The sequence below is a fragment of the Rhynchophorus ferrugineus genome, unplaced genomic scaffold, assembly GCF_030347505.1.
Source record: "Rhynchophorus ferrugineus isolate W39M unplaced genomic scaffold, kcgeb_rfMv2 rfM10, whole genome shotgun sequence".
In the NCBI taxonomy this organism is placed as follows: domain Eukaryota; kingdom Metazoa; phylum Arthropoda; class Insecta; order Coleoptera; family Curculionidae; genus Rhynchophorus; species Rhynchophorus ferrugineus.
In genome coordinates, this window is record NW_027472589.1 from 32,146,883 (window position 1) to 32,174,814 (window position 27,932).

General features: G+C 33.7%; 1 protein-coding gene across 1 annotated transcript in view; it reads left to right on the forward strand.

The window, feature by feature from the left end:
* The window catches only part of IRSp53 (Insulin receptor substrate 53 kDa), a 265,161-nt gene that overhangs the window by 215,049 nt on the left and 22,180 nt on the right, over positions 1-27,932 (forward strand). Inside the window, exons 6-12 of the mRNA XM_076415642.1 lie at positions 7,438-7,499; positions 12,438-12,509; positions 12,800-12,937; positions 20,709-20,774; positions 23,548-23,739; positions 25,055-25,524; positions 26,458-26,650. Coding sequence (XP_076271757.1) covers positions 7,438-7,499; positions 12,438-12,509; positions 12,800-12,937; positions 20,709-20,774; positions 23,548-23,739; positions 25,055-25,524; positions 26,458-26,650 — 1,193 coding nt within the window. The remainder of the gene's footprint in view (positions 1-7,437; positions 7,500-12,437; positions 12,510-12,799; positions 12,938-20,708; positions 20,775-23,547; positions 23,740-25,054; positions 25,525-26,457; positions 26,651-27,932) is intronic.

Consider the following 27,932-nt stretch of genomic DNA (forward strand, 5'->3'; position numbering starts at 1 on the left):
CCTTTTTAATGTCCGTCGGCACTTGTCAGTTAACTTTGGTTTTTGCCCACTATTCTTCTTCATTGATGATGTTTTATTATGTTTTGTGTATGCTGTTATAACCAGTACATTACTGAACCCTGTCTCCTTTGAAACGTTAAAGAATTCAGCTGTATTCGTCACATACGCTTCAACTAAGCAAACACCAGTGACTTACATACTTTCCAAGTCTAAAATATGATACATTTCACCGATCGTTTGTTTTAACCGTTACAGAACAAAGTGTGTAATATAACCTACAATACTTGGCACGTAAACTGAGCCATACATACGCGTCGCACTATTTACATGGAAGCAGTGTTGCAAACATGTAACAGAATATACCATAGTCCGTTTAATAAAACACTCAAGTCACGCCATCTGAATTCTGAGTTTAGTTCATTTTGGCTTTGACATAACCAAATTATAATCCAAATAAAATAATGAAAGAAAAATGTTATCAAATATAATTTATTTTAAAATTATAGTACGTCCAATGCATACATTATCGAAAGACTTAAACTACAATTAATTATACAGTCAGAATAGTTTTTAGGTTAAGTTTTATTATATTTACATTCCACACCAACTATGAGGTAGAGTTCTAGGCGCGTTTTTTTTTATAGTGGTATTCCCCAAAGACATAATCCATCTAATTAACAATTGTATATCCAGGTAATTAATTTTACTTTCATTAGAGAACATTTACCTTTTACATTTAGTTCTTGTTTCGTTCTGTGTAGTGCTTGTAAAGACAGTTTGATAGCACTGTATTTCTCCTAAGTTGGATCTATTACTACCACTGTATATATTTCTTGATAAAACTATATTTAATCACATTCAGAAAGTTTCATTCAAGCGAATAACTGTGCTATTGGACACTTGTTTACGATTCCATCATTTGTCAATTTCTTCTTGTGTCCAATCGAGCTCATCCAAACCGAAGGTGTTATTAACCATTTCTCTTTCCAGCATGAAGAACAATCTATCTGCAATGTCTGGATGTTATGACTAATAAAACCTAATCAATTATTATTCCAAAATTTACCTTTTTCCATCAATTTTTCTTTCCCGATTAACAGTATCCTATGAAATAATTGTATTATTTAGATTATGTTTATACTGAAAGAAAATGCTCACTGTTTTTATACATTTCATATATTTGTGATAGAGCTAACATCAAGCTGATTTCTATTTATCACCTGCTTCTTATGGGAACGGTTTCTTTTCGGCGAATCCAATATTGTTTTTCTTTTTTTTTTGATATTTTAGTGACTGTCTCCATACTAATGCATTCAGTGCAGCTGCAACATGCTAAAATGTTTTCAATAAAAACTGCAGCCACTTAATATTTATCACTAAAAATGTTTACCCCTCTTGCGCTTTTTACTAGCAAAAGGAGGCCCGGATAATCGATCCTGTTCGAAGTATCTGATTAGAGACACAACATGTTGTGCCTGGCTTCTAAAGCAACGTTTGCTGGTTTATAACCTGTAGTTATTATAACTAATAATTTGAAGAATTTTGCAGACGTCTGACAAGCAGACGACTTTTTGGACTTGGGCGCTAAGGCTTTTTGACTGAAATAAAATCAAAAGGAAAATATTGTCTGACTCTGAAACGAATTTATAAATTGCGGCGGGCCGTACAATAAACATCTTGATGACGTGAGTTCACTGTTATTATAATCGACTATATATTGTCCGTCCCCTGTATATTCAATTATTTCCATTAACAAAAGATGACGGAAGATTAACATTCCAATTGTTTAAAAAAAAATTTACAGGATATTACGGGAACAAAGGAAATGTCCGAACGGTAATATATTATATATATGTGTACTAGCGACACGCCCCGGCTTCGCACGGGTGCAATGCTGATACTAAATTAAATACACTACAGAAAAAATATGAACGTTGTATAAAAAAACATAGCGGCCCTCTCCGACTTTGCACGGGCATAAAATATATATGCCTATGTCACTCAATGAAAACATGATTAAAATCGATCCAGTATTTTTGGTTCATTCATTACTGCCCTTGGCCTGCACGCATTAAATTTGGAGTAAAACAATTGCTCTTCCCCTATACTTACTATGAAGATTTCCTGCTATCTTTGGAATATCTAAATTCATACAATTTTTATTACATTACACATTTTTAAATGCAAATTTTTAATTTGTAATATCTCCGAAAATATTTGTTTAATTTACATGCTGTAAGGAACCATATTGATCTATATTAATTGCACACTGTATTTAACGTACATAATTCGATAAGGATTAATGCCGTATTGCTTAAAATAGCTTCGTAAATAAGCCATTTTCTCACGTAAAAAGTAAACAATAAAAATGGTTAATGTAGGTTATCCCTAAAAGATAAACATATACCATCGCGGACTTTTTTGTAGACCTTTTTATGGTGTACAATACTGTAGTACATTAATTTGATCTAACTCGTAGGGTTAGGCAGCGTTTTTGCTAAATAAGCCTAAAAAAATAGGTTAATTTACGACATCACGTTAGAAACCTCTAAAATTAGCAATGTTGCCTTAGTATATTATGCATGTATTATACATATAAACCTTCCTCTTGAATCACTCTATCTATTGAAAAAAACCGCATCAAAATCCGTTGCGTAGTTTTAAAGATTTAAGCGCACATAGGGATATAGGGACAGAAAAGGCGACTTTGTTTTATACTATGTAGTGATGATGTAATTAAAAGCGAAAAGACAGAAATAAAGCCCAAATTAACATAACATCCAATTAAATAATGAGACCGTGAAAATATTTTATTTTTATTGCGTTGCAAGGTACTCCGCGGGCTTAAGCCCGGACCGTTCGGGATAAATATTCCTCGGGGGCGCCGCGATAAAACCCTACGGGAACGGCTCTTTGTTTGCACGTGTTCTGATTCTCACGCTATTCGTTCGCGTAATACGTTCCGAGGAGATTTATAATTTTCTCTATCTCATATTATATTTTGCTCTGCGGAAAAAAGGGCCACTGTGTTAGTTTTAGGGCGGTCGTTCGAGTCTTAATACTGTTCCAGACGTATTTCGGATTGTTTTATGACGTTATATAGGCGGTGTTCGAGACGGGCATCAGGTCGGATGGTTTTCTTTTGAAATTCTTGAATAAAACATATATTTTTTGTTCTACTTGTGGTTCTGGGTTGTTTAACAATGTTAGGTATTCGACTAGACAAGAGTTCTTTTTTTATGGTGGTGTTCTAGCCTAGAACTGCGTTTTTTTCTTATTTTCGAAACTTGGACTTTTATGAATATACCTTCAAGAGACTATTTCAAAATTTAAATTAAATAATGATAAAATTAAATAGTGATATCGCATTCAAAAAAAAAACTTTAAACGTGTTTTTCTTGAAACTACTTTTTTCCTGTCGGTTGATATGATATCTCAGGTTCTACTAAACCGGTTTGCTTGGAATTTTGGTACGAACCCTCTTCTATCGGGCCAACATAAAAAATCCAACAAACGAGACTTTTTTGCGTATATTCGACACGAAAATAATAAATATCCGGATTTTGTTATACTAATGTTTATAGCGAAAAATAAACAATGATTTTATTGAAATATTTTATCTAAAACTTAAAAGAACATCGTCATTAACTAAGTTTAACAAATATGAACAATTTTTCAATTGCATTTTTCATTTTTAAATTTATTTATTGCATTTTACTAGTCGCTGCCGACTAACCTACAATTTATCTTCACATTAACTTAAATCTAGGTATATATCTAGGAGGATCCTTATCTTATATTATCGGTATCTGGTGTAATGATGTTTATGTATTAACACCATTATTTTTCTATTAAGCGCGTAAATGGTTTGACTCTTTTGAGTCTATGTCCTGTTCTGGTGTTATCCAAGAGTTGTATTACTTCGATATTGACATAAGTCTGTCCTCATGTCGCCTTGGAATTCTCTTGATTTCCTGGGTGACTGGATGTCTCGATGTAAGTAATCAGCCCTATAGTATCTCGGTGTACCTACAATACTTCTCAGGACTTTGTTCTGGAAAACTTGTATTGTATTTGTATTAGTTTTCGCGGAACATCCCCATAATTGTATTCCATTCTACATAGATTTCAATACTTGCTTTTATAATAGTAGTTTATTATGTACTGATAATTGTGATTCTCCAGTTCCTTCCATTTTTTTTACATGTTCCTTCCAGCTATGTTTTGTATCAAGTTTCATTCCGAAGACAAGGCTTAGTACCCTTGTCACTATATGGAATGATATTATTTATTGTTATTGATGGTTGAGCCGTCTGATTATACAGGAATTGTGCATGCACAGATTTACTCTCGTTATTATTTATTTTGGATGTCTGGGTCCAATTATTTATATTCACTTGCCTGTTGTAATTTTCCTGTGAATTTTTTTTTATATGAAAATAAAATCATTTCAAATCCTAGCGACTCTTTTTCTTATCCACCAAAATAAACAATACCGGTTATTTTGTTAAATTTATCAAAGAAAAATCTACCAAGGAGGGCAATTATAAAACTCACCAGATATTTCGAAAATGGCTGAAGATATTACCATTCGGAAACTTGGAAAACTACGAAATGAAGTGGAATATTATCGACCAACTTCTCTGCTACCAATAATATCCAATGTACTGAAAAAATATAATACCTGTACATAAGTTTGACTCATGAAAAAAAAAACAATCCACCGGTGCATAGAACCACAGAAATTATAGAAAGTCTGCTTGAAAAAAAGAGTAAAAAGCTTGCTAATTCAAGGACGTAGCGCGAAGAAGCAACCAGAAAACTGCAACACGCAAGTATTAATATAAATAAGGGGACCCAAATCTGAAGAATAAAAGTCAACGAGAATAAATCACTGCATATTTATTTCACCTACAACCAAATTGTTCATATGTGAATAATACTATTATCCCATATAGTAATAACATCATAATATTAGATGAATCTTGACGCAAAGCTTCTTTGGAAGAAGAACATCAAAATGAAAAATTAACAGCTAAAACTAAAATAAAAAATAATGTATTAGTCAATGAGGAAAATCTAAATTATCTCTACGTATAAGTTGCTGCTGTACAAGCTGACATTAAAATCTATATGGGCCTATAGAATTCAGATGTGAGAATGTTCTACGAGAAGTACAACAACTATTTCAAGTCCAGGGAGGTATTATGGATACACCCAGATACTGTAAAAAATTTGCTTATACCGAGACCATATTAAATTAAGCGATTTACAACAGGACATTAGGTCAGGACAGGTCTCTTTAGTGTTACACTGTCTAGTTCCTATCTGTATGAAGTTAAAGGCACAAATCTATCAGTTTTAAATGAATTTGCGGAGAAATGTTTAGTTCTGAACTCCCACATAACCTCCTTTAAAAGAAAATATTATATTTATACTAACTAGTATTGCATCTTTCTTAAGAAACCCTCTTCCTGTTCAGAACCTTGATATAGGAGCTCATAAATGATTTCCTCGAATTTAGCATTGTTTACTTTCAAAAAACATTTTCAAATAGAATTCATTCTATGTGAACCGTCACGTCCTGGAGAGGTTTTGTTCACTTTTTTTGCATTGAAACAAATTATTTCTACCTCTAATGTTATAGAATTGACGTCATAACAACAAATTTCATTAAAATGATTCCCTTAAGTTTCTATATTCCCTAGAAAGAAATTTATCATTATTTACTTTCAAAACACTATATCTGCACTACAGTAGAATCCTTTTCAAAAGAGTGCACTGTGGTAGAGCATTCAAATAGAAAACATCACTTTTCATCACTTTCAATAATTTTTAACTTGAATTTTATAAAATTTAGAATCAAAACGACAGAATTCCTTAAAATTATATCCAAAAATTTAAAAATAAACAGAATAACTCAGTATGTATTATATAATTCCATCGAAAATAAATAAATCTGTTATTTGTCCTTACTTTCATACCTCCGGCTCTCCAGTGATGTAGTCGCACAGTGTCTTTATTTTGTGTATTTGACAAATCAACCTTAGCCGGCTTTGTTAGTGCAGTGGTCAAGGCGACAGGACGGTCCTCCTACTGTTGCGATAGTCGCGGGTTCGAATCCTGCTGGGACATGGATGTACTTTTGTCGGTGACTGTAATTGTAAACGTCTTTATATGCAACAGTGGAAAATGCGACAAAGACTAACTATCCCAGAGAGGCCAGTGACCAGGCGGTAAAAACGGATGTCTTCAGGGATGATCTCTAAGTTGGTCACTGGCCAGTCCGTAGGCTTAATGCCGAGGACCGTGGTTCGGGGCCCTCGTTGAACTGTAGGTCCTGTCCAGATAAACCCTAGGTGATAAAAAGGAGACTAAAAATATTTTAAAAAAATTCAAATCCTCTAGAAATACAAATAAATCATATATCAATGAACTGCATGTTGCTAAATATACACTAAATAACAGCTAATATATTTGATAGTAATAACTATTTTCAGTCAAATATACGGTTCGACTGTTTTTTTCAGTTCGTGATGTCAGACGAAGATCCTTTCCTGTATAAATTGTGAGAGAGGAAAGGACGGAGATAATTGCTTGGTGCAACTATTTATATGTTTATATTTTCCAACGGTAATAATTTTAATCTTTTTACCCTATTACATTAACAATCTTGAAAAATATTGTACCAAATTGCTTAATATTTATATACAATATATTGTTATTTAGAAACAAACTGCAAAAAAAACATAAAACTATATATTTTAGTTATAAATCTATGTACATTTTTGCCACAATCGCGGCTAGGATGAGAGAGCCACAACGTTTTTGTCGAATGAAACAAGTAGAACCGAAAATATTAACTAAAAGTATACGACTGAAACAGTCAACAGTAAATAGTAACAAAATCAGTCGAGCCAAAAATAGCGGCTGAAACAGTCGATAGTAAAAAGTAGTCAATTACTAAACAGTTCGTAGTCAATTGCAATCGATAGTTCCCAACACTATTTGATACTTTATTATATGAGCGGAATTTAATTTGGGCTCAAAATGTATTTTAAGACTCTGTAAAATACATTATAAAGCTTACGACGAGAGAGTGTTGTGAGACAAATTTATAACTAATTCTACTCCTTTCCGTGACACAACAACGCGAACAGAGACCATCCTTAAACTACGACGACCCGAGAGCGGTTTTTCCGGAAGAGCCTGAAAATGTCGTTTTTAAAAATTCGCCCCGGATTTTATGGCCATAAATTCTTCCGGACCCCTTAAGCAGTTACATTATTTACTTTGATATAGCGCCTCTTTTCTTGTATTGTTGTTTATATTCCGGTGACAAAACGGAAATAAATTCTCGCCCACGTTTTTCTCGACGACCTCTCTCGACCGGTCCGCGAACTAGAGACGAACCTCACGTTTTTTTCCTTGTTACAGGTGTGTCCTTGATGAAAGTCGTCGAAGTCTATAAGGAGATTCAAGACCAACAAATGAATATTGTAAGTATTATTTATAACTAACCTACAATTTGCCTTTATGATAACTTAAATCTAGGTATATAACTAGAGGGTATACTGTGGGTATCTGAAGGTCTCGATATAGGTAATCAGTCCTAGAGTATTAGGGTGCGCCCACAATACCTCTCAGGACTTTGTTCTGAATTTTTTTTATTTTGTTTATGTTATTCTTTGCAAAACATCCCCATAATTGAAATCCGTATGTCCATATAGGTTTCAGTATTTGCTTATACAATAGCAATTTATTATGTACTGATAATTGTGATTTTCTTTCAGTTAGCCAGTACATTTTCCTATATTTCAATTCCAGTTCTTTTCTTTTCTTCTTTATATGTTCCTTCCAGCGAAGTTTTGCATCAAGATTCATTCCGAGATATAGCGTTGTTGCTATATGGAATAATAGTATTATTTAATGTTATTGGTGCATGTAGGTGAACTGCACATGCACAGATATACATTATTTATTATTATAAGTTGATATTAGTTCTAGAGTTATTTTAGGATAGTTAACATATTACCGTTTAGTTTCCGTCTGATTTCTGGAATATTTTGCCACGCTAAGTGCTTCATTTCCTTTATCATCTTCTCCACCTCAAAATACAGTTCTTCCTCAGGTTGTATCATATCTTCCAAGTTGATTTTTCTTCGAATGCCACTTCAGAAGCTATCCAATCATTAAATTAAATAAAAACTTATATCAACCGAGATTGTTAGGGTGAAAACTTATTAACACGAAAAAGAAGGAAACGGCGGCGAGAACGAGCGAAAGAGAGGCGAACGATAAAAGCGTTATCCTCCTCAACTAGAATTAAACCAGGAAGAAAAAGTTCAAGTTATTTCGGTATTCCCACTTCAGTCGTTAAAAGGACGCGGGAACGGCGCTGGCCGGGTCCAGGCTCCCAATTACCTTCAATTCCCGGTCAACGATGTTTTCGATTTTTTTCCGTCGCTGTAACCGTTTTCCCTCAGCAGGTATTTTCATGAATAAATTTGTCTCTTTCTCGATTGGATTTTTATTTTGATATTCCTGGTTTTTTGCATGTCGGGCGTAGAGATGACGACGGGTAGAAGGTCCGTAGTGTCACGTCAATGCGGTTGGCGGTTTTCTATTAGCTTTCCGGGATGTGATTAAATCACACTGTCGTTTTTCTTTTTCAGGAAGTTTAGAGAATTATTGTAAAGTTATGTAAATATTTTAATTTTGAAAAGATGCGTTGAAATATAAGTGTATATGAAAGTAAAACATAATAATTTATTATTGCATTATTCGTAACTAGCGACCCGCCCCGGCTTCGCACGGGTGCAATGCTGATACTAAATTAAATACACTACAGAAAAAATATGAACGTTGTATAAAAAAACATAGCGGCCCTCTCCGACTTTGCACGGGCATAAAATATATATGCCTATGTCACTCAATGAAAACATGATTAAAATCGATCCAGTATTTTTGGTTCATTCATTACTGCCCTTGGCCTGCACGCATTAAATTTGGAGTAAAACAATTCCTCTTCCCCTATACTTACTATGAAGATTTCCTGCTATCTTTGGAATATCTAAATTCATACAATTTTTATTACATTACACATTTTTAAACGCAAATTTTAAATTTGTAATATCTCCGAAAATATTTGTTTAATTTACATGCTGTAAGGAACCATATTGATCTATATTAATTGCACACTGTATTTAAGGTACTTAATTCGATAAGGATTAATGCCGTATTGCTTAAAATAGCTTCGTAAATAAGCCATTTTCTCACGTAAAAAGTAAACAATAAAAATGGTTAATGTGGGTTATCCCTAAAAGATAAACATATACCATCGCGGACTTTTTTGTAGACCTTTTTATGGTGTACAATACTCTAGTACATTAATTTGATCTAACTCGTAGGGTTAGGCAGCGTTTTTGCTAATTGCTAAATAAGCCTAAAAAAATAGGTTAATTTACGACATCGCGTTAGAAACCTCTAAAATTAGCAATGTTGCCTTAGTATATTATGCATGTATATATAAACCATCCTCTTGAATCACTCTATCTATTGAAAAAAACCGCATCAAAATCCGTTGCGTAGTTTTAAAGATTTAAGCGCACATAGGGATATAGGGACAGAAAAGGCGACTTTGTTTTATACTATGTAGTGATAATATTACTTGTGATTATTTCTTTTACAATATATTCAGGATATTTATTTCTCTATTATACTGTAAATTCTACTTCTTGTTATTAATGACCTTGGACCATCTATTTCTTTAAAATTTATTAGTATATTTTTTTATTTATTACATTGTTATTAGTCGTTGCCGACTAACCTACAATTACTCAACTTTACAATGACTCAACTCTATCTATATATGTAGGACGACCTATCTGAGTCTCTAGTATAATAATGTCTATATGTTAACACTGCTATTTTTCTGTTAAATGCACCTCACTGTATTGCACTACATAAGATCATATGGTTTGATTCTTTTGAGTCTTTGTGTTTTACCTTCACAGAATTTTTAAATTTCATCGGGTATTCTATGTACTTGGTCGAATGTTTGTTAACAAACCCAAATCCATGTATAGTTATTAGGTTGTTTAAATATTTGAGTTTTTCAAATATTTTAGATATATCTGATCGCAATGAGAGGTATATAGGTATATATCATTATAATATCAGTCATCGTCCAAAAAGTCTGGGACTTATTTTAGCTGAAATGTTGCATTGATCAAGTTGATCAAGTCAGTGAGTATTATAATTCTCTTTGCCGGTAATTGCCCCATTAGTAAGTCGCAACCCGGTAATGTCTGTGGATTAATATCAACTTTAATAACTTATACACAATATCAGTTTCATTTGGTTTGAGTGTTAGTTCTAGATGATCAGCAAAGGCTTTAGCTTTTTCTTGATTGCTGCATGCTCATTTATTAATATGTTATTACTAGTCATTGTCGACTAACACATGTCTCTACAGTAGCTTAAAACTAGGTACTTATCTAGGAATATGTATTGGCTTTTACATAGTCACTAATAAAATAACAGTTAGTAGACCTTATTTTAATATTTTTATCATTTAATACTAGTTACATTTAGTACTACCCAATATGAATATGATGCGATTTGATTATTTTGATTCTGCGTAGTACTTCAGTGTTATCCCAAAGTTACAACACTTCGGTGTTTTGTTGTTGCAACACGAATATGGGGTATTTCCTCATGTCTCGTTGCGGATCTCTTAATTTCCTGTGTAACAGTTCGACGGTATCGGTGTAAGTAATAATATCTGGGTACATCTACAATACGTCTCAGGATTTTACTCTGAAAAAAAAATGTATTATATTGATATTACTTTTCGCAGAACATTTTAGTAATTGTATTGCATAGGTCCGTATAGATTTTAGTACCTTCTACTTGCATAGCAGCAACTTATTAGGTACGAACAATTTACATTTTCTTCCATTTTTTGTATTTTAATTAATCTTCTTTAAGTTCTTCTATTTTATTTTCTTTTTGGTACGCTCCAAACCATCAAAATGATATAATTGTCAACAAATTTTCTTATATACATACGCAATATCATACTGTATTGTATAAAATAAAAGGCTTCTATCGATTGTATCGTTTTTCAGTCACCATCTTCGAAGAGGTTCTTAGTAAAACGCCACCTTCATATACCAAATAACATTCTTTGAATTGTTTCTGATTCATTATATGCTTGTATGTATTGTCATCTTTTTTATTTTTTTAAAGCCATTTGCTGGTAAAAATTGGTGCGATGTATACTGATTAATATATTTAACATTATTTTAGAGAAATTTTTCTAGCCGAACTTCCCATCCAAGTTGCAACAGTTTATCTTATATAACTCGTACAAGCGTGAGCGTAGTCATATAAAACGATGATTTTGCGCCTGTTACTGGCTACTGCTGATCTTTTCTGCAACGATATGTTGCTCAATTTGTTCACTTAACGTAGATAGACGTCTCCATCCACAGTTTCATTCGGTTTTAGCAGCTCGTTATGCGCCACCTATTGCTGATCGCACCTTAAACACACCAATATTTATGGGCATGAACAGTTCTCTTCTGTGTCTATGAAAATAGATCCTTTCTGACGCATTTATACGCCTGGAAACAGTTTCTACATCAACTGCTAAGATTTCTGAAGGTTCTCTGAAGGAGCTAGAGCTAGATTTTCGTCTAATAAATCTTGTAATTCATTTTCGTCAATATTTTATAATACTCAATGATAGATTTTTATTTTACGTATAGCTATATCAAAGCCATACAATTTAGCAATTAAGTTAGGGTGTTTAAAAGTTGTTATGTTGATACTTAGCGTTTTCTCCAATACATATTGTTGCGTCTTTAGATATAACAGTAGCATTATTATTATTCGTAAAGTTACCTATAGATTTACAATATGACCTGGCGAAAATGTTTGATACTCTTAGTATTTTTAGATGTAATAAAAGTTATTTAGTTGTTAGAGATAGATCTTAGTCTTGGCTGCAATATTGCCTGGCCTATACGATTTATCTTAAAAAAGCATAATTAAATATTGGTCGATTCGGCTTATTATTTCGGCGGTGGATACCACTTTCTACTCATTATTACTGATTCCAACTAAGCAGGATATCCGTCAGTTATCAAAACTTTGGTCTTTTCTTCATTAATTAATCAAGGTTTATGACACTGCGTTGGCAATTATATCATGAAGAATGCAAAAGACCTCAACATCTGTATCAGTAAAATTAAACATTATCACATTAACGCCATGTCTGTTTTATAATACAGAAAAATAGGAAGCATTTGTAGAGTATTCAAAGTATTTTTCTTACTAGGACAAAACTTACTAACCAGGACTTACTTTCTTAACAACACAACCTAATATTTTATACCTAATTATTGTATAATGTTCTCTTTTTATTTCAGTTAAAGGCCTTCTACGTAGACTTGCTCGTACCGTTGGAAACCAATCTGGAAAAGGACACCAAAGTGGTTCAAGTGAGTATTAATATCGCGCTTTCCCCGACTAGTTCCCCGAAAACCGCGGATTAATTCTCAATTAGATTGAAACCGGCGCGCCGTTAACCCCATACCGCATCGGATTTTCGATAACAGACGGGATCCCGGGAACTATAGTTTTACTGCGTTTAGTCGGCATCAGTACGCTATGGTTCGGACGGTCGCTTATATTCGTAGCCGTGGCGTTCGTTATTAGCGTTACGTCAATTACAGCTCGTAGTTTAGGTCTTAAACGTAACGACGGGATTAATAGAGATGACGTTTTCCAGTCCGAGCAGAAACGGTTCCTGCAACAGCACAAACAACGATCGGAGACGTACAGTAAAGCCGCCGCCATGATGAAGAAGCAACGGAAAAAGTCCAGGGGGTCGACCAAAGCTGGATTGGCCATGGATAAGGAATTAAAGGTGAGTTCCGAATGTTTTTGTGCTTCTGTTCAGTAGCAATTTACATGTTTTCATACAAATATTGAGACTTTTAGTTTTTATGGACCATTATGCAGATAGGTAGAATTCTTTCTACAGGGGATGCACAAGATAGTATGAACCCCTGACATATAAAATAATATTTCTTTTTTAATAAGGTATTGAGCCACCATTTGTTTGGAATTTATTCCCAAAATATCTGAATAGTTCTTTCCAATGGGATGTTCTCCCACTCTTGTAACCAAAACGTCCATTAATTGCTCCAGTGATATTGGAGGTGGAAATAACAGGTCAATTGAAAAGTCCCCGGCCTACCATAGTAATACATATTTTTTTGGCAAAATTAGTTTTTTTTATTCAACATAATTCCCTTCACGGATGATACACTGATTATAGCGACCCTCCAACTTTTCGATACCATTTTTGTAGTACGATTTGTTCTTTGTTTCACAATAGGCCTCAGTTTCGCCGATTACCTTTTAACTCGACGAAAATGTCCTCCCAGTGAGAATACGGTAGATGAAGAAGAAATTCGAAGTCCAATTCATGGATTCTTGCCATCGTTTTCACTGACTTGTGACACGGTGAACTGTATTGGTGAAGCAGTACTTTCTTTTAAAAAAATTCTTCAAATGCGGCCGTTTTTCGGCGATTTCGTTCTTCAAGTGGTTCAACAACGCTATGTAATAGACGCTGTTGAAGGTCCTTCCTTCCTTTTTCAAGGTAGTCAATGAAAATTATTCCATACGCATTCCAAAATACAGACGCCATAACCTTGCCTGTCAGCCGACTGTTACATTTTCTTACGCTTTGGAGCGGGTTCATCGTATGCAGTCCACTCGGATGACTGTCGATTGGACTTCGCAGTGAAATAATGTTTCATCTGTTGTCATATATCAACGCAAAAACTTGGGTTTATTACGCTTGATCATCTTCAAATACTGCTCCGAATTTTCAACTCGTCGTTGTTTTTTGTCAAAATTGAGCTCGCGCCCAAATATTCGCGAATGAAGTGTCCGGAAACTCGGCAACAAGTCAAGTTTCTGCTTCAACTGTATTTTTTCCCTTCAAAAAGCGGTATTTTATCAACTCGCGAAATTCTTTTTTATACATTTTTTTCACAATAACAAAACTTGGTTCACTCAAAATGCTATAATTCACAAACTAATGATCCGACAGCTGTCAAATTAATACACGCATCTTTTGAGGGTTATGGCAAACTAAAAAACATGGGGATTTAATTCTAGAAGCGCCATCTATGTGTCAGGCCGGGGACTTTTCAATGAACCTGTTGTATATCTTACTCTCTGGTCTAAACCTGCCATAACAGATGAATTGTGTTGAGGTCTGATGATATTGCTGGCCAGGGAAGCTGTTTGATGGTCTTCTGATAGTCCTTAAACCAAGAAAGTTTGAACATTTTTAACTGTTTGTATGGGGGCTCGAAATATGGTAGTGTTTAACAGCAATATGCTACTCATTGTAAGAAGTTCGTCCTTAAGGATTGCGAGGTATTCTTTCGCAGTAATCCGCTGAATACTACTATTGTAATAACTTCAGCTATTTTTGTTACAAACAGACCCACTAACTAAGCATCAACAACTTGTCCTTTTTTAAAGTGTGAGAGATCAGATATTTCACCGATCGCTTGTTTTAACATTAAAAATAATCATAAAACTTAGCATGTAACCTGAGCAATATATGCGAGTCGCATTATTTACACGAAAGCAGTATTGCCAACATGAAACAAGATGTACTGAGTTGCATTAGTGTTAATATTATTTTGTCTATCCTCTGTAAGTGTGTTGAAAGTTGAAAGAGTACACGCTGAAATCATCGAGCCTTAAACGTGTCTCTTCAGAAAATCTGTAATTTACAAAAAGCTTTTCGCTTTCAGAGGCTAGAATTATGGACATATAACTATAGATTTTTTATCATAATAATGCATATACATACAGCAGTGATTTACGGACTTTTTTTTATACAAAATCACCCTATTTACATTATTTAGCTCCGCTAGATTTCTGGCCACTTTTTGAACTCATAAAAATACCCCAATATCATCTATTTCTTTTGTTAGATTTCAATTTTTAACTTGAATTAATTTCTCACTTCAACAGTCCTATTATTTTTAAATTACATACATCACTAAAAAGATTGTAACCTCTTATATAAATTTAAGCTATCTTCGTAATTTTAGCAGTTTATAAAAAAAAACAATTATTAGGTGATTCATTTTTATACCCTTCAATTGTTTGTTATACATATTTGTTACCCTTCAAAAAATCATCTGTAGTGAAAATCTATATAACTAGTCAACTGAGCTATTCTCTGAAGATAAAAGGTAGTGGCAAAATGATGATAACAACACACTATAGATTTATTACGTTACGCTAGTATATAAAATAAAAAAAGAAATATTTTGTTTGCCTAGTTTCAATCTAGACTGTATTTTTAAAATCCCGTTTTTTCTGAAGATAAACAAAAAACCTGACGTATAGCTGAAAATCTGCTGTACGTCCTGATGAAAAATGAAAGTTGCGACGCGCGCTTATAATGTATAAGTTTTTGTTAACGCGCGTATATTTTCCTTTTTTCCTATGAACTCAATTAACTTCGTCATCATTGTTTTTACCGCCCAACAAAAAGTAATAAATGAACTTTCGTGTAAAAACTGTTGAGGCAATGAAAAACAAAACCGAGTGAATTTTTAATTTTCTCTCTTCTTAATCATCTCGTCTTCAAGGTGCTTCAAGAAAAAAGTGTATCTTAGTAAAATACGAGTATAACAAGTGGGCGAAATAATAAGGTGTTCATCCAGGCCAATAATTAATCATTAAATTAATATAACAAGAGATATTGTGAAAGTATATAGAATTAAAGTTTATTAAAATATGTCTATAACAGAAACTAACTAAGATAAATAATTAGTTAGAAAAATTTTTTTTGTGTATTTCAGAAAAGCGAATTTGTTTTTATATAAAAGCTAATCAATGACTTGGCACGTGCCTTATTGTCACTTTTCTGGTAGAGCCTTAATTTAGACTCAATTTTATATATTTACTGAATTTCTTAAAAGAAATTGTTGCAACATTATATATAAATTACTGAACTAACATTATACCTTAGACATTGGTGATATTGTTTATAGTATACGCGTTAAACCGTCTATGCTTTTCTCGTCTTCTTTATTGAAGTGATTTGTCTGCATATAATAACGTAAGTAGACAATAAAGAAGGAAATCACAAACCAGGGAAAGAATGCGATCAAATTTATTAAATCAACTTAAAAGTCACACCAAAAGGAATATAAAGAGCAAAACTATTGTAGGAATGTTCGTCGAGTCGGTCGAAATGTGTGGCTGCCGCTGCGATTATTTATCAGAACACTCACTACTATTTTTGGAAGGAATTTGCACGGGAACTAAAAACACTGGTTGAATCAAAGTTGTTTATTTTAACTTACGATTGATACATGTGGTCGATGGGAGAATTGACAGGATATTAGGTTAAGTAGAGGAAGTACGGTAGCGCTGTGGAACTGGTACTGTTACAGGGGGACGGTGATAAGAAAAGAGAGCGAGACGTCGTCGTGATGGTCTTTTATACCCTGGAACTGCATGGTACCAATCCACCGGCGTTGCCAACCTTTGTAGTTGTTGATGGTGAATTGGTGGTGGCCTAAAGGGTCGTGGCTATCGCCACACTATGTTGGTTGAGTATGGTTCTGAAGAACTCAATTAATCAATTTATGACACTGTTAATTTTTGTGAAAATTAAATAAATGTCTTTGACATAACTAAAAGTAGATTGTTCATGAAAAAAAAAGTTGTAGAGCAGGTAAAGTCTCTAAACGGAATATAATATAATAATATATAAATGGATGCAACTCTCTCCAAAAAATTTAATAAGAACAATTTTTATTAATTGAATTAAATGAGTCTGCAAAACTTATTTCACGAAAATCCAGCTCAATTCTCAGATAACTTTCAGACACCTTAGAAGTTAATTAAGCAACACAATCAACACAGATGCTTACATGCGATAGTAAAATGTAGGGGAAAATGACTACCTCATGAATTATTATAGAAAATGCTATTTGGAACCGTTTCAACATAGCGGTTTCATTGCATTCTAAGCAATAAAAGAGGAACTTTTAGTGGTGTGTTTAACACCTTTACTTATCGACACTAGCTGAACAAATTCAGTTGGTCAACGGTTCCAAAATGCGTTCAAAGTGCGAAAATGAATCAATTATTGGATTTCTATCAAATGAGCATCATTTTGTCGACACAGTATCGATATGTTACCAGAAAAGTGAAAAATCAAAAAAAAATGGTGAATTGACACCCCTGTTGACATTAATAAGAATCATAAATTGGAGAATCTTTGGAATAAATGTGTTGAAGCTGAGGTAAGGTACACTATAAAATAAAGTTTTCTTTTTACGACTGTCTCGTCCGTGAAATACATGAAATTCCCTTTTCATGTCTACAAATTTATTGAAGAACGTAGTATATATCAGTCATTATATTTGATACTCTAAACTTTCTTAATAAGCATTAAAGTATTTTAAAGCAATTTATAAAACAGATAGGCAAATTTTTAACAAATTATCGAACTTTTATATCAACAAACTATTCCCCTCAATAAAAGATATTTTTCGACGAAAAGATTAAATTTTTAATTAATTCCTTGAGAGGGGAAGTTTTTCGCAATTTTGTCGGGTAAAAAATTCATTTTTAATCGTAGCGCCAATATCAACAACCCCCGCTAGTTAAAAATTAATTAGTTTTTTTTTCGAGTTTTTAACATTCTCTATAATTTTTCATTCGCAGGCTTTTTTCGACTAAGTTTTTTTTTCAAACTTTCAATAATTACAAAAAAAAGTTATTTTCGATTCAGTATATAAAGTTGATCTGTGCAATAGACAGTTGAAAATTAAAAATTGTATCAAATATGAATGAGGTATCTTTATATGTTCAGAATGTGCTTAACTATTAAATGGTCTACCCACTATGCAATCTGTAGTACGACAAGTTGTACTACAGGTTGGACAGACAATCGATGCAATCAGTTACTTAGAATTTTGGTCACACATTAAAAAAGCACAAATACTATGCAATCTGTAGTACAACTTGTCTTGTAAAAGCAAAAGACGAATGACCAAATGCATCGATTTTTGCATAGTGTGTGGGCTGCTTTACAGGAAGGTTTTGAAAGCATAAATATATCCGCGATAATGACGTAATGAAAAATGTGTAGCGCACTACAACTCTCGTTACGTGTACTCGTTACAACTCTTAATAAAAAATAGGTTTTTTGTATAGATTCTACAATTAAAGATGGTTCATCACCATAAGTATTATACAATTTTCTATGAGCTTGAATTTCCCTTTTTTTAGAAAATAGAGAACCTAGAACTAGGAATATCTAGAAAATAACCTGAAATGTATTTATTCCAAACTTATACCCTTAACTGAGTAAATAAATGTAAATTATTTACTTGTATTATCAATACATTAGATCATTTTATTATAAGAATAGAGGGTACAAGTAAAACTAAAAACAACAACAATGAGTGCAACATGCACATAACTGTAACAAGTATAAACAACAAAAAATAAAACACAACTTTAAAATATAAATAAAATAAAGTACAAAAACAAACCATAAATGTATATTATAGATTATTATATGGAGATATATAGTATATAAAATACTAAATATATAAAATATAGATAAAATTGTAAAATATAATGAAAAATACAATACTAGATCTAAGAATATAGAACAAACATATATACAATAAATGGGATACATTGTTTGGTTAAGCCGACTATCTTTAAGCGGACTTAATATCTTGGTGACTGAGGACGTGATGAGGACAGGTAAATAGCAGGCATCAAGAGGAAATGTATGATATACAGTGATAGTACCAACATAGTACTAATTCAAAATTACTACCAGACGCTGTAGATCAATAAGTAACCCCTAAAAATATGAAATTTAATGGATATACATTATTTCCTGATAATCTATCTGTATTGAATATCCATCTGTAAGAGAGGGAGTTTCTATAGTCTATCAGACCGTAGTTGGATTTAATTGTGATTACAACAAAATGTGAACATTCATGAAACATGAACATGAACATTTCATGAACAACATGAAATGAAAACATTCGCTGAAGAGATGGTATATAGATGTTGAATGTTTTTTATTAATTTATTTGTTACATTGTCATTACCGAATAATCTACAATTTGTCTTTACAATAACTATCTAGGACGACCCATCAACTCTATCTTAGTCTATATTGTAATAATCTTTATGTATTAACACTGCTGTTTTCTATTAAATGCACCTCATTACACTACCCTACACAAGATCAATTGACATGACCCATGCTGTGTCCTCATGAAGGTATCAGTGTAAGTAGTGAGACCTGTAGTATCTCAGTGCACTTACACTCAGAATTTTGTTCTGGCAAACTTCATTGTATTTATATTAAATTTCACGGAACATCCCCATAATTATATAATTGTATAACAGCAATTTATTATATACTTATGTTCCTTCTTCTATTCACCATGGGGTTGATATCTGTGTTCATTAAATGACGTGAGTTCTAAGTGATACTGTAGATAGGTTGGTAAAGAAATCTTGCTTAATGTGAAAGGATCAGTGAGATTTAACCAGTGGCATTCTAGGGAGTTTCTAATAACTATATAATAATTCTCTGTAGTGAGATCATCTATACATGGGAGGCTGACTGGAAGATCCCTCTTTAACTAGTGCATCGACATGTTCGTTACCGGATATCCCCACGTTAAATGGAATCCATGCTAGGGGGCTTTGGAGCCCCGGAAGGAGAGAGACTGAAGGTTAATTAGAGATCGGTAGATTAGTCGGAGTCGGAGTAATCAAATTTGAGGAAACACTATAAAAAAGAATCGAAGATTAGTCAGGTAGTTTGGTCGAATAATTTCTAGTGGTAAAAAAAGCACAGCGAACGTATTTCTGTACACATAAAATTGTGATCAGGATAGCTGAAGAAATGAGTTCTTGTGGTAGATGTTTAATGATGTAATCGATAAAATACTGTTGCGTAATAACAATTAAATTAAGAAAATTAATATTTGCCAGCAATTATTTAAAAATATATACAACCATAACAAACAAACTTTATTAAACAGAAATCGCAACACGAATAATGTTATTCCCATCCTGTATTCAAGACTCCCTCTCTCCATTTCGTAATATTACCTTAACGGAAACCCGGTTTACCTCAGATTTATATACGCGAAGGATAGTAGATGAGAGGCGATAAAAAACATAAACCACAGAAACGACCTCTCGGCAGTTAAATGTTAAATTTCTCGGCTCTAACGGTCAGGTCATGAATGATTCCGACAGAGACCTTCTCCCGTTTTCTTTTCAATCGAAAAGTTCATGCCCCTAAAACGCAAAGTGAGAAAGATCAAGTGACTTTACCCGATAAGACCAGAAGTTTTATTTCCCATTTTATCCCTTTCCCGGCTTCGGGGGCTTGGGGGTGGTGCGAGGAGGGTGGAAGCTATCGCAACAATTTAAACTTCAATTGAATTAAATCGATTCGGAGCGTCGAACGAAACATTTACAGCCTTATTTTGTCTCCTCGACGTATACATGGATACACACACACACACATACACAAGCCGACTGGATGTGACCTTTTTCATTATTTTGTTTTCTCTATTTTTCTGTTACAGAACATGCAAGTGCTGGAGGAGGAGAAAACGAAATTGGACGCTTTCTGTGAGCAGAGTTTGAAGAACGTAAGTATGATTTCCTTTTTCGTTGAATATTCACAGTGATGGTGGTTAAAATTCATGTTTTCGGGTTTATCCAATTCTCCTGACTTTTACTGCTTTTAATTTCTATATTCAAATATCTAAATACATTCACATGTTCTATATTTACATTATCAATTATATTTAATATCGCTCTGTGGTCGAAATTCGACCACAATTTATAAATTTAATCATGTTTCCCTCACAATAAATTAAAGAGAATAACTTTAACAAAATATATGTTAATTTTACTATAACTGACAATATTTTCAAAATAATATTAGAAATATATTTGATAACAGGCCAATTAAAAAGTCTCCCTTCCTCCAAACAGATGCGTGTATACATTTGACAGATGTCGGATCATTAGTTTGTGAATTATATCATTTTGAGTGAAGCAAAGTTTGTTTTTGTCAATAAAATGGATAAGAAGGAATTTCGCGTGTTGATAAAATATTGCTTTTTGAAGGGAAAAGTAGAGTTGAAGCAAAAACTTGGCTTGATGCCGAGATTTCGGACACTGCCCCAGGAAAATCAACCATCAAAGACTGGTATGCTAAATTTAAAGGTGGTGAAATGAGCACCGAAGACGGTGAACGCAATGGACGCCCAAAAGAGGTTGTTACCGACGAAAATATTTCAAAAATCCACAAAACAATTTTGATTGACCGTAAGTTGAAATTGAATGAAATAGCAGACGCTCTAAAGATATCAACTGAACGTGTGCATCATATGATTCACGAATATTTGGGTATGAGAAAGCTCTGTGCAAAGTGGATGCCACGCGAGCTCACTTTTGACAAAATACAACGACGAGTTGATGATTCGGAGCAGTGTTTGAAGATGATCAAGCGTAATAAACCCGGGTTTTTGCATCTGTATGTGACAGTGGACGAAACATGGCTCCATCATTTCACTCCGAAGTCCAATGAACAGTCATCCAAGTGAACTGCACATAATGCAAAGCGTGGGAAAATGCAACAGTCGGCTGGCAAGGTTATGGCGTCTGTATTTGGGATGCGCGCATGGAATAATTTCGATTGACTACCTTAAAAAAGGAACGATCATTAACAGCAACTATTACATAGCGTTATTAGACAGTTTGAAGGACGAAATCGCCGAAAAAAACAGCCGCATTTGAAGAAAAAGAAAGTGCTGCTTCTTCAAGACAATGCACCGTGTCACATGTCAGTGAAAACGATGCTAAAAATTAATGAACTGGGCTCCTCATCCACCCTATTCTCCGGATCTGACCTCCAGCGACTATTTCCTGTTCTGAGATCTCAAAAGAATGCTAGCTGGGAAGAAATGTTCGTCGAATGAAGAGATGATGGCCGAAACTGAATCCTATTTTGAAGTAAAGGACAAATCGTACTAGAAAAATGGTATCGAGAAGTTGGAAGGTCGCTATAATCAGTGTATCACCCTTGAAGGGAATTATGTTGAATAAAAAACCTAATTTTGCCAAAAAAATGTGTTTTACTATGGTAGGCAAGGGACTTTTCAATTGACATGTTATATAACATGTACATGCAACTATCTCAAGAACTAAGACTCACTAATCTTTTTTAAATGGAATTTAATTAAGTTTTATTTCTATTAAGTTTCAACAATCAACAACGTATTACTAAGTTTAAATTACTATATCACTCAACATCATAACAAAAGTATCATGAGAGAGATTATTTTCAGACAAATCAACAACTTCAAATGATTTTTATTTACTTTTATGTTATAATCATGAATATGTAATATTAAATGTAACTATTAAATAATGAAAATAGTGGAAGTATTACATATTTGCATATTAATTAAAACAATAATGGACAGAATTAGGCACTTTATTTTTGACAATATAGGCATTATATTAAAGCAATGTATTTATAATCATTAAATGAACTATTAACATTAAAATAATTAAAATAATAAAAGTTTCTTGCATCGCTTTTTTCTCTAATGGGATGCCTTGTTATCTACGAGCTAATCATCTGTAATTACCCATTTTGCTCGTCATCGTTCCTGGTATCCTTTCTCCATCTCCTTTAAGTCTCAGTCATTATTTGGGATGCTCCATCAAATAAATTAACAATTTCTTGTGTGTCAATGAGTTTATTGAGATGGGCTTACACATAACTAAAAAAACTAGCTTCGTTAAAGAGCCTTGACTCATTTTCCTTCGTACTCTACTCATTGTGCTTTAAAATTAAAATCTAATATGCATTTGTGATTTGGAACCTAACAAAACTCTATTTCTTCAGTTTAACTTCGGATAATCGATAAATTATACCGAATTAAATAATAATCATAATCATCATCTTTAGGCAAAGCTTTTACGAATAGTTTCAAATTTTATATGTAATGATGGAAAAGAATTTCATTTTGGGCCTTTGTATAAAATATTCTTCTTGCTTGATGTCAAATTATTCTTGGAAGCAATTGTTTTTTGGGGTAATATTTTGAGGTACACTCACATATAAATCATGGAAACTTCGTATTTCTTTCTTGTTAGTTAGACAACATGGAGACAATCTTTGAATATCTCTCAGCACCTTACATCAGCTGTATAATACTATCAAAATTATGTAGTTATTATGTATTATTTATGTAGTAATACACATTTTAAACTTGTTTATAAAACTTTTATTATTATTATTTATGCATCACAAAAATTAATAACCGATATTAGTTTAAATTATTGGAAAATTGTTTTAATTCTTTATATATTCGATACATGTAACACCATTGTTATTTTTTCCAGGCAATGACCCAAGAAAGGCGAAGGTATGGATTTGTGTTGGAAAGGCAGTGCTCTCTGGCAAAACATTATCTATCTTATCACAACCATGGCGTCGAAACATATTCGCAACACATCGAAAAATGGTCGGACGTAGCCAAAACAAGGGAATATTTACCGGAATCCGTAGAAAATATATTCAGCAGCAGAATACGAGTGAGTAGTTATTTTTTTCAGTCTCGTATATCATTTTATAAGAGTAGATAGTGTTGTTTATTTCAAAGTAATGTCTATAAATAGTTTAGGATGTAAATGAAATATTAATAAATATACAGGGGTCGGTCTGGTATTTTGCTAAATTAAAATTTGTTATAAACGACTGTAAGAAATACTTTTATTTCTTGGTAAATAAAATACAAATGTTCTACAAAAGGTTATATTGGTCACTATCTTGATAATATACAAGGTATTACAACGGTGATTACAATCACATTCGGCTATCAATTACGTCAACAACATACTCTTCGAGAGACTCTTAGAAACTATCCTTTCTAGTAAAGGCACAGGCCTTTGTATCCAATCTCAGCATTCCCATCGTTTGGTCCCGATACCACGCCTGCCTCTATTAGCGAATGAGTAATCAGGTGCCCTTTATTATGATAAATAAAAAAATAATTTAGATTTACGCCCTATCTGCCAGTACATTTGATTTAGTTTAAGCCCAAGATGTTTGTGTTCTGTCGGGTTTGTGTGTTTTTTCCATGTCATCGTCGATCAAAATGCATTCCCAGATATTTAATGTTGTCTGCTTGCAGAAGTTCATGATTATTCAAGTTTAGTGAGGGACAAGTTCCTCTACAAAGGGTTAATGTCACATGGATATATTTTGTATTATTTGCTTTGATACGCCACATTTTCAACCACAATTCGACTTTGTTAAGATGAAGTTGGAGGTTTCTTGTGGCTGATATTGTATCATCGTGTGATGATAAAACCGCAATAATGTGAGCATATATTGTAACAGTAGTGTTTCTTGAAATCGGTAAGTCAGCTGTATATAATATATATATATAATAGTGGGCCAAGAACACTGCCCTGCAGAACACCCAAATATATTGGGTGTAGGTCAGTGTATTCGTCACCTGTTTGACAATAAAACGTCTGTCTCTGAGGTACGATTTCAACAGTTGAAAGTGCGTATGGGGCAAAAGCTTTTTCAATTTAACATGCAGTCCAGTGTGCAGCACCTTGTCGAAGGCCTGAGATATATCTAAGTATTTGTTCTGTTGTTCCGTGCTTATTACGGAAGCCAAATCGATAGTCTGGCATAATATTTGAGAATACTTTGAATAAAACATTGTAGCGATTTTTTACAATAAGGCTTCAAAAATTCTTTTAAAATAATTTATAGGCCAATATTTTTTAATAATAACACAATAATTAAAATCCTTGTCGAATGATATTGATTAATTATTACAGAAATAAGTAATAAATGATTGAGATCTGGCATAAAAATATAACTTTGTTTCAGCAAATCTCCGTTTGGCAGGACGACGACCTCTACTCTAACCCGCGCAGTCCGAACTTCGAAGAAGATCGCATGAGCCTCAATTCTCAACTACGAAAAACCAAAAGCATGGACGCCTCTTGCCTGGACGTTCGCTCGATGACCGAAGGAGGCTCGCCGGTCAATACTCTGTCGCGGGCAAAGTCAGAGTTCAACCTGAACGTCAGCAATATGCAGGACAACGGTCACACGCCGTCCAGGCGTCCCAAGTCTATGGCGGTACCACCACCGCCGTCCTGGGACACTCAACTGGCTCGGGCTTTGTACGCGTACTTGTCCAGTGGAGAGAACCAGCTCAGTTTCCATGAAGGAGACCTAATAGCCTTGATCGGGGAGAGGAACAAGGGATGGCAGTTTGGTGAGAATCTCAGGACGCAGTGCAGCGGATGGTTCCCGTTGGCGTACACAGAAGTCCTGCTGGACGATACTTTGGGGTATGTGTTTTGAACTATTCCAAGATGATATAACAATTATGGATTAATTTTGAAACATTTCTGATATTTTAAGTCACAGGAAAGTATTGCATATACAATTATTTTCTATAAATCGATTGGCTTTTCAAGGATCATATTTTTGCTGATATAGTCACATAGTTTTCTTTCAATGTTCACTTCAAACGGGTCAGTTTTCAACAACAGTACTTTCCGATGATATTTTGGCAATAAAGTCTTGCTATGCATATAGTGGGATCATCAAGGTGTGATGTATTACGATCTGCTGAAATCGAACGAAGTTTCTATACTGCAGATGTCTAGCAACAAGCATTGAACCAATTTAAAGACATATTGTTGCAGAACGAGTAATAATCGGCCATACGTTGCAAAAGTTGTGAAAGATTCACAGTTGTAGCTCGAATGGGAAGTTCTGATAAACTCAGAGCATTTGTTAGTACCTACGTTTCACAATCATGTGCTGCAACTAATCTTAAAACTGCATTTAACGTTTTACATAGTGATCCTATGCCTCTACATCTATTATTCATTCTTTTATCTTTTATCTATTATCTTTACCTTTTTAACCCATTTTATTACATATCCATTTAAGATTTTTGAGCTATTGGTTTTTATACTTTATATTTATTTTATCATCAACAAAAACCTCATGCAGTACAACATTCCTTAAGAAATATGTCACTATCTGGTGTACAGAAAAAATGAGCTTTTTCTTGAGATTAAAAAAAGATCCTTTAAAAAGTATAAAAATCTATATAATATAACCCCTTAATTTACAGTTTAAGTTCGTATAAAACAAAAACTACTGACAAAAAAGATCATCAGTTGTTATTGATAATCGTAATGATGATGATGAGGAATCAAAACAGCGATATCTCATCAAGCAACGCAATCATTGTTTCCTAATTATTTCAGGTCTCCTAGTCACCATAGTGATGTCGGCACGTCAAATCAGCAGCATCCTAACGGGACGGCAACCCCAACGAATCACGTATCATCAGGCGGATCAGGTGGTCAAGTACCCTCCGGTAGCAGTACTTTAGAACAACCAGCTAGAATGTTTGGAGATACTTTGCATTTGAATCGTGCTAACAACGCTACTAGACAGGTAGATTATTGCTAGATCCCTTTAAGTATTTCTTATATCGTGCTTCAAACAGGATTAGCTTTGAAAAGAAGAAAATGCTAATACATTTTATCGTATATACAAAGTTTTTATGTCAAATTGTTCACCTTCTTTACTCAAACTTTTTTATTTTATTTTTTTATTATTTGATTAATACATTGTTATTAGTCGTTTCCCTCTAACCAACAATTTGTCTTTATGCTAACTTAAATGTAGGTATATAACTAGGAGGACCCATCGGCCCTAACTCAGTCTCTGGTGAAATAATGTTTATACATGTCACTGCTGATTTTTTTAATATATGCACCTCACTACACAACACTACACAAGATCAGATGGTTTGATTCTTTTGAGTCTGTGTCCTATTCTGGTGGTATCCAAAAATTACAATATTTCAATGTTAGTATAATAATGGAATCTTTCCTCGTGCCCCCTTGCAATTATCTTGATTTCTTGACTAACTCAGGGTATCTGAAGGTCTCGATGTAGGTATCAGTCCTATAGTATTTGGATGCGCCCACAATACCTCTCAGGACTTTGTTCTGAAGAATTTGTATTTTATTAATGTTACTCTTTGCAGAACATCCCCATAATTGAACTTCGTATGTCCAAATAGGTTTCAATATTTGCTTATATATAGCAATTTATTATGTACTGATAATTGTTTCTTCCACTTAGCCAGTACATTTTCCTATATTTCAGTTCCAGTTCTTTTCTTTTCTTCTTTATCTGTTCCTTCCAGCGAAGTTTTGCATCCAGATTCATTCCGAGATATTTGGCGTTGTTGCTATATGGAATGATAGTGTTATTTAATGTTATTGGTGCTTGTACGGTCTGATTGTAGGTGAATTGCACGTGTACAGATTTACTTTCATTAATTCTTATTTTCTAAGCTTGTCTCCAATTATTTCTATTGTCACTTGCCTGTTGTAATTTTCGTGAGGCTTCTTCACTATTGTCTCCGACAGCTATAATCGCAGTATCATCAGCAAATGTAGCCATCGTGATATTTTCCATTTGTGGTATATCACAAGTGTAAAGTAGATAAAGCATTGGTCCCAGTACACTTCCTTGTGGTACACCTGATTTAGCTTCATTTGCTGTAGAGTAAGCTTCTTCTTGTTTGACTCTAAACATTATGGTTGTAATGTATGATTTTAATAGTTCGGTGTGCTGTTTTGGTAGCATTTTCTGTAGTTTATGAACAAGGCCTTCATGTTAAAACTTATCGAAGGTTTGTGCTAGATCTAAGAATATAGCTGAG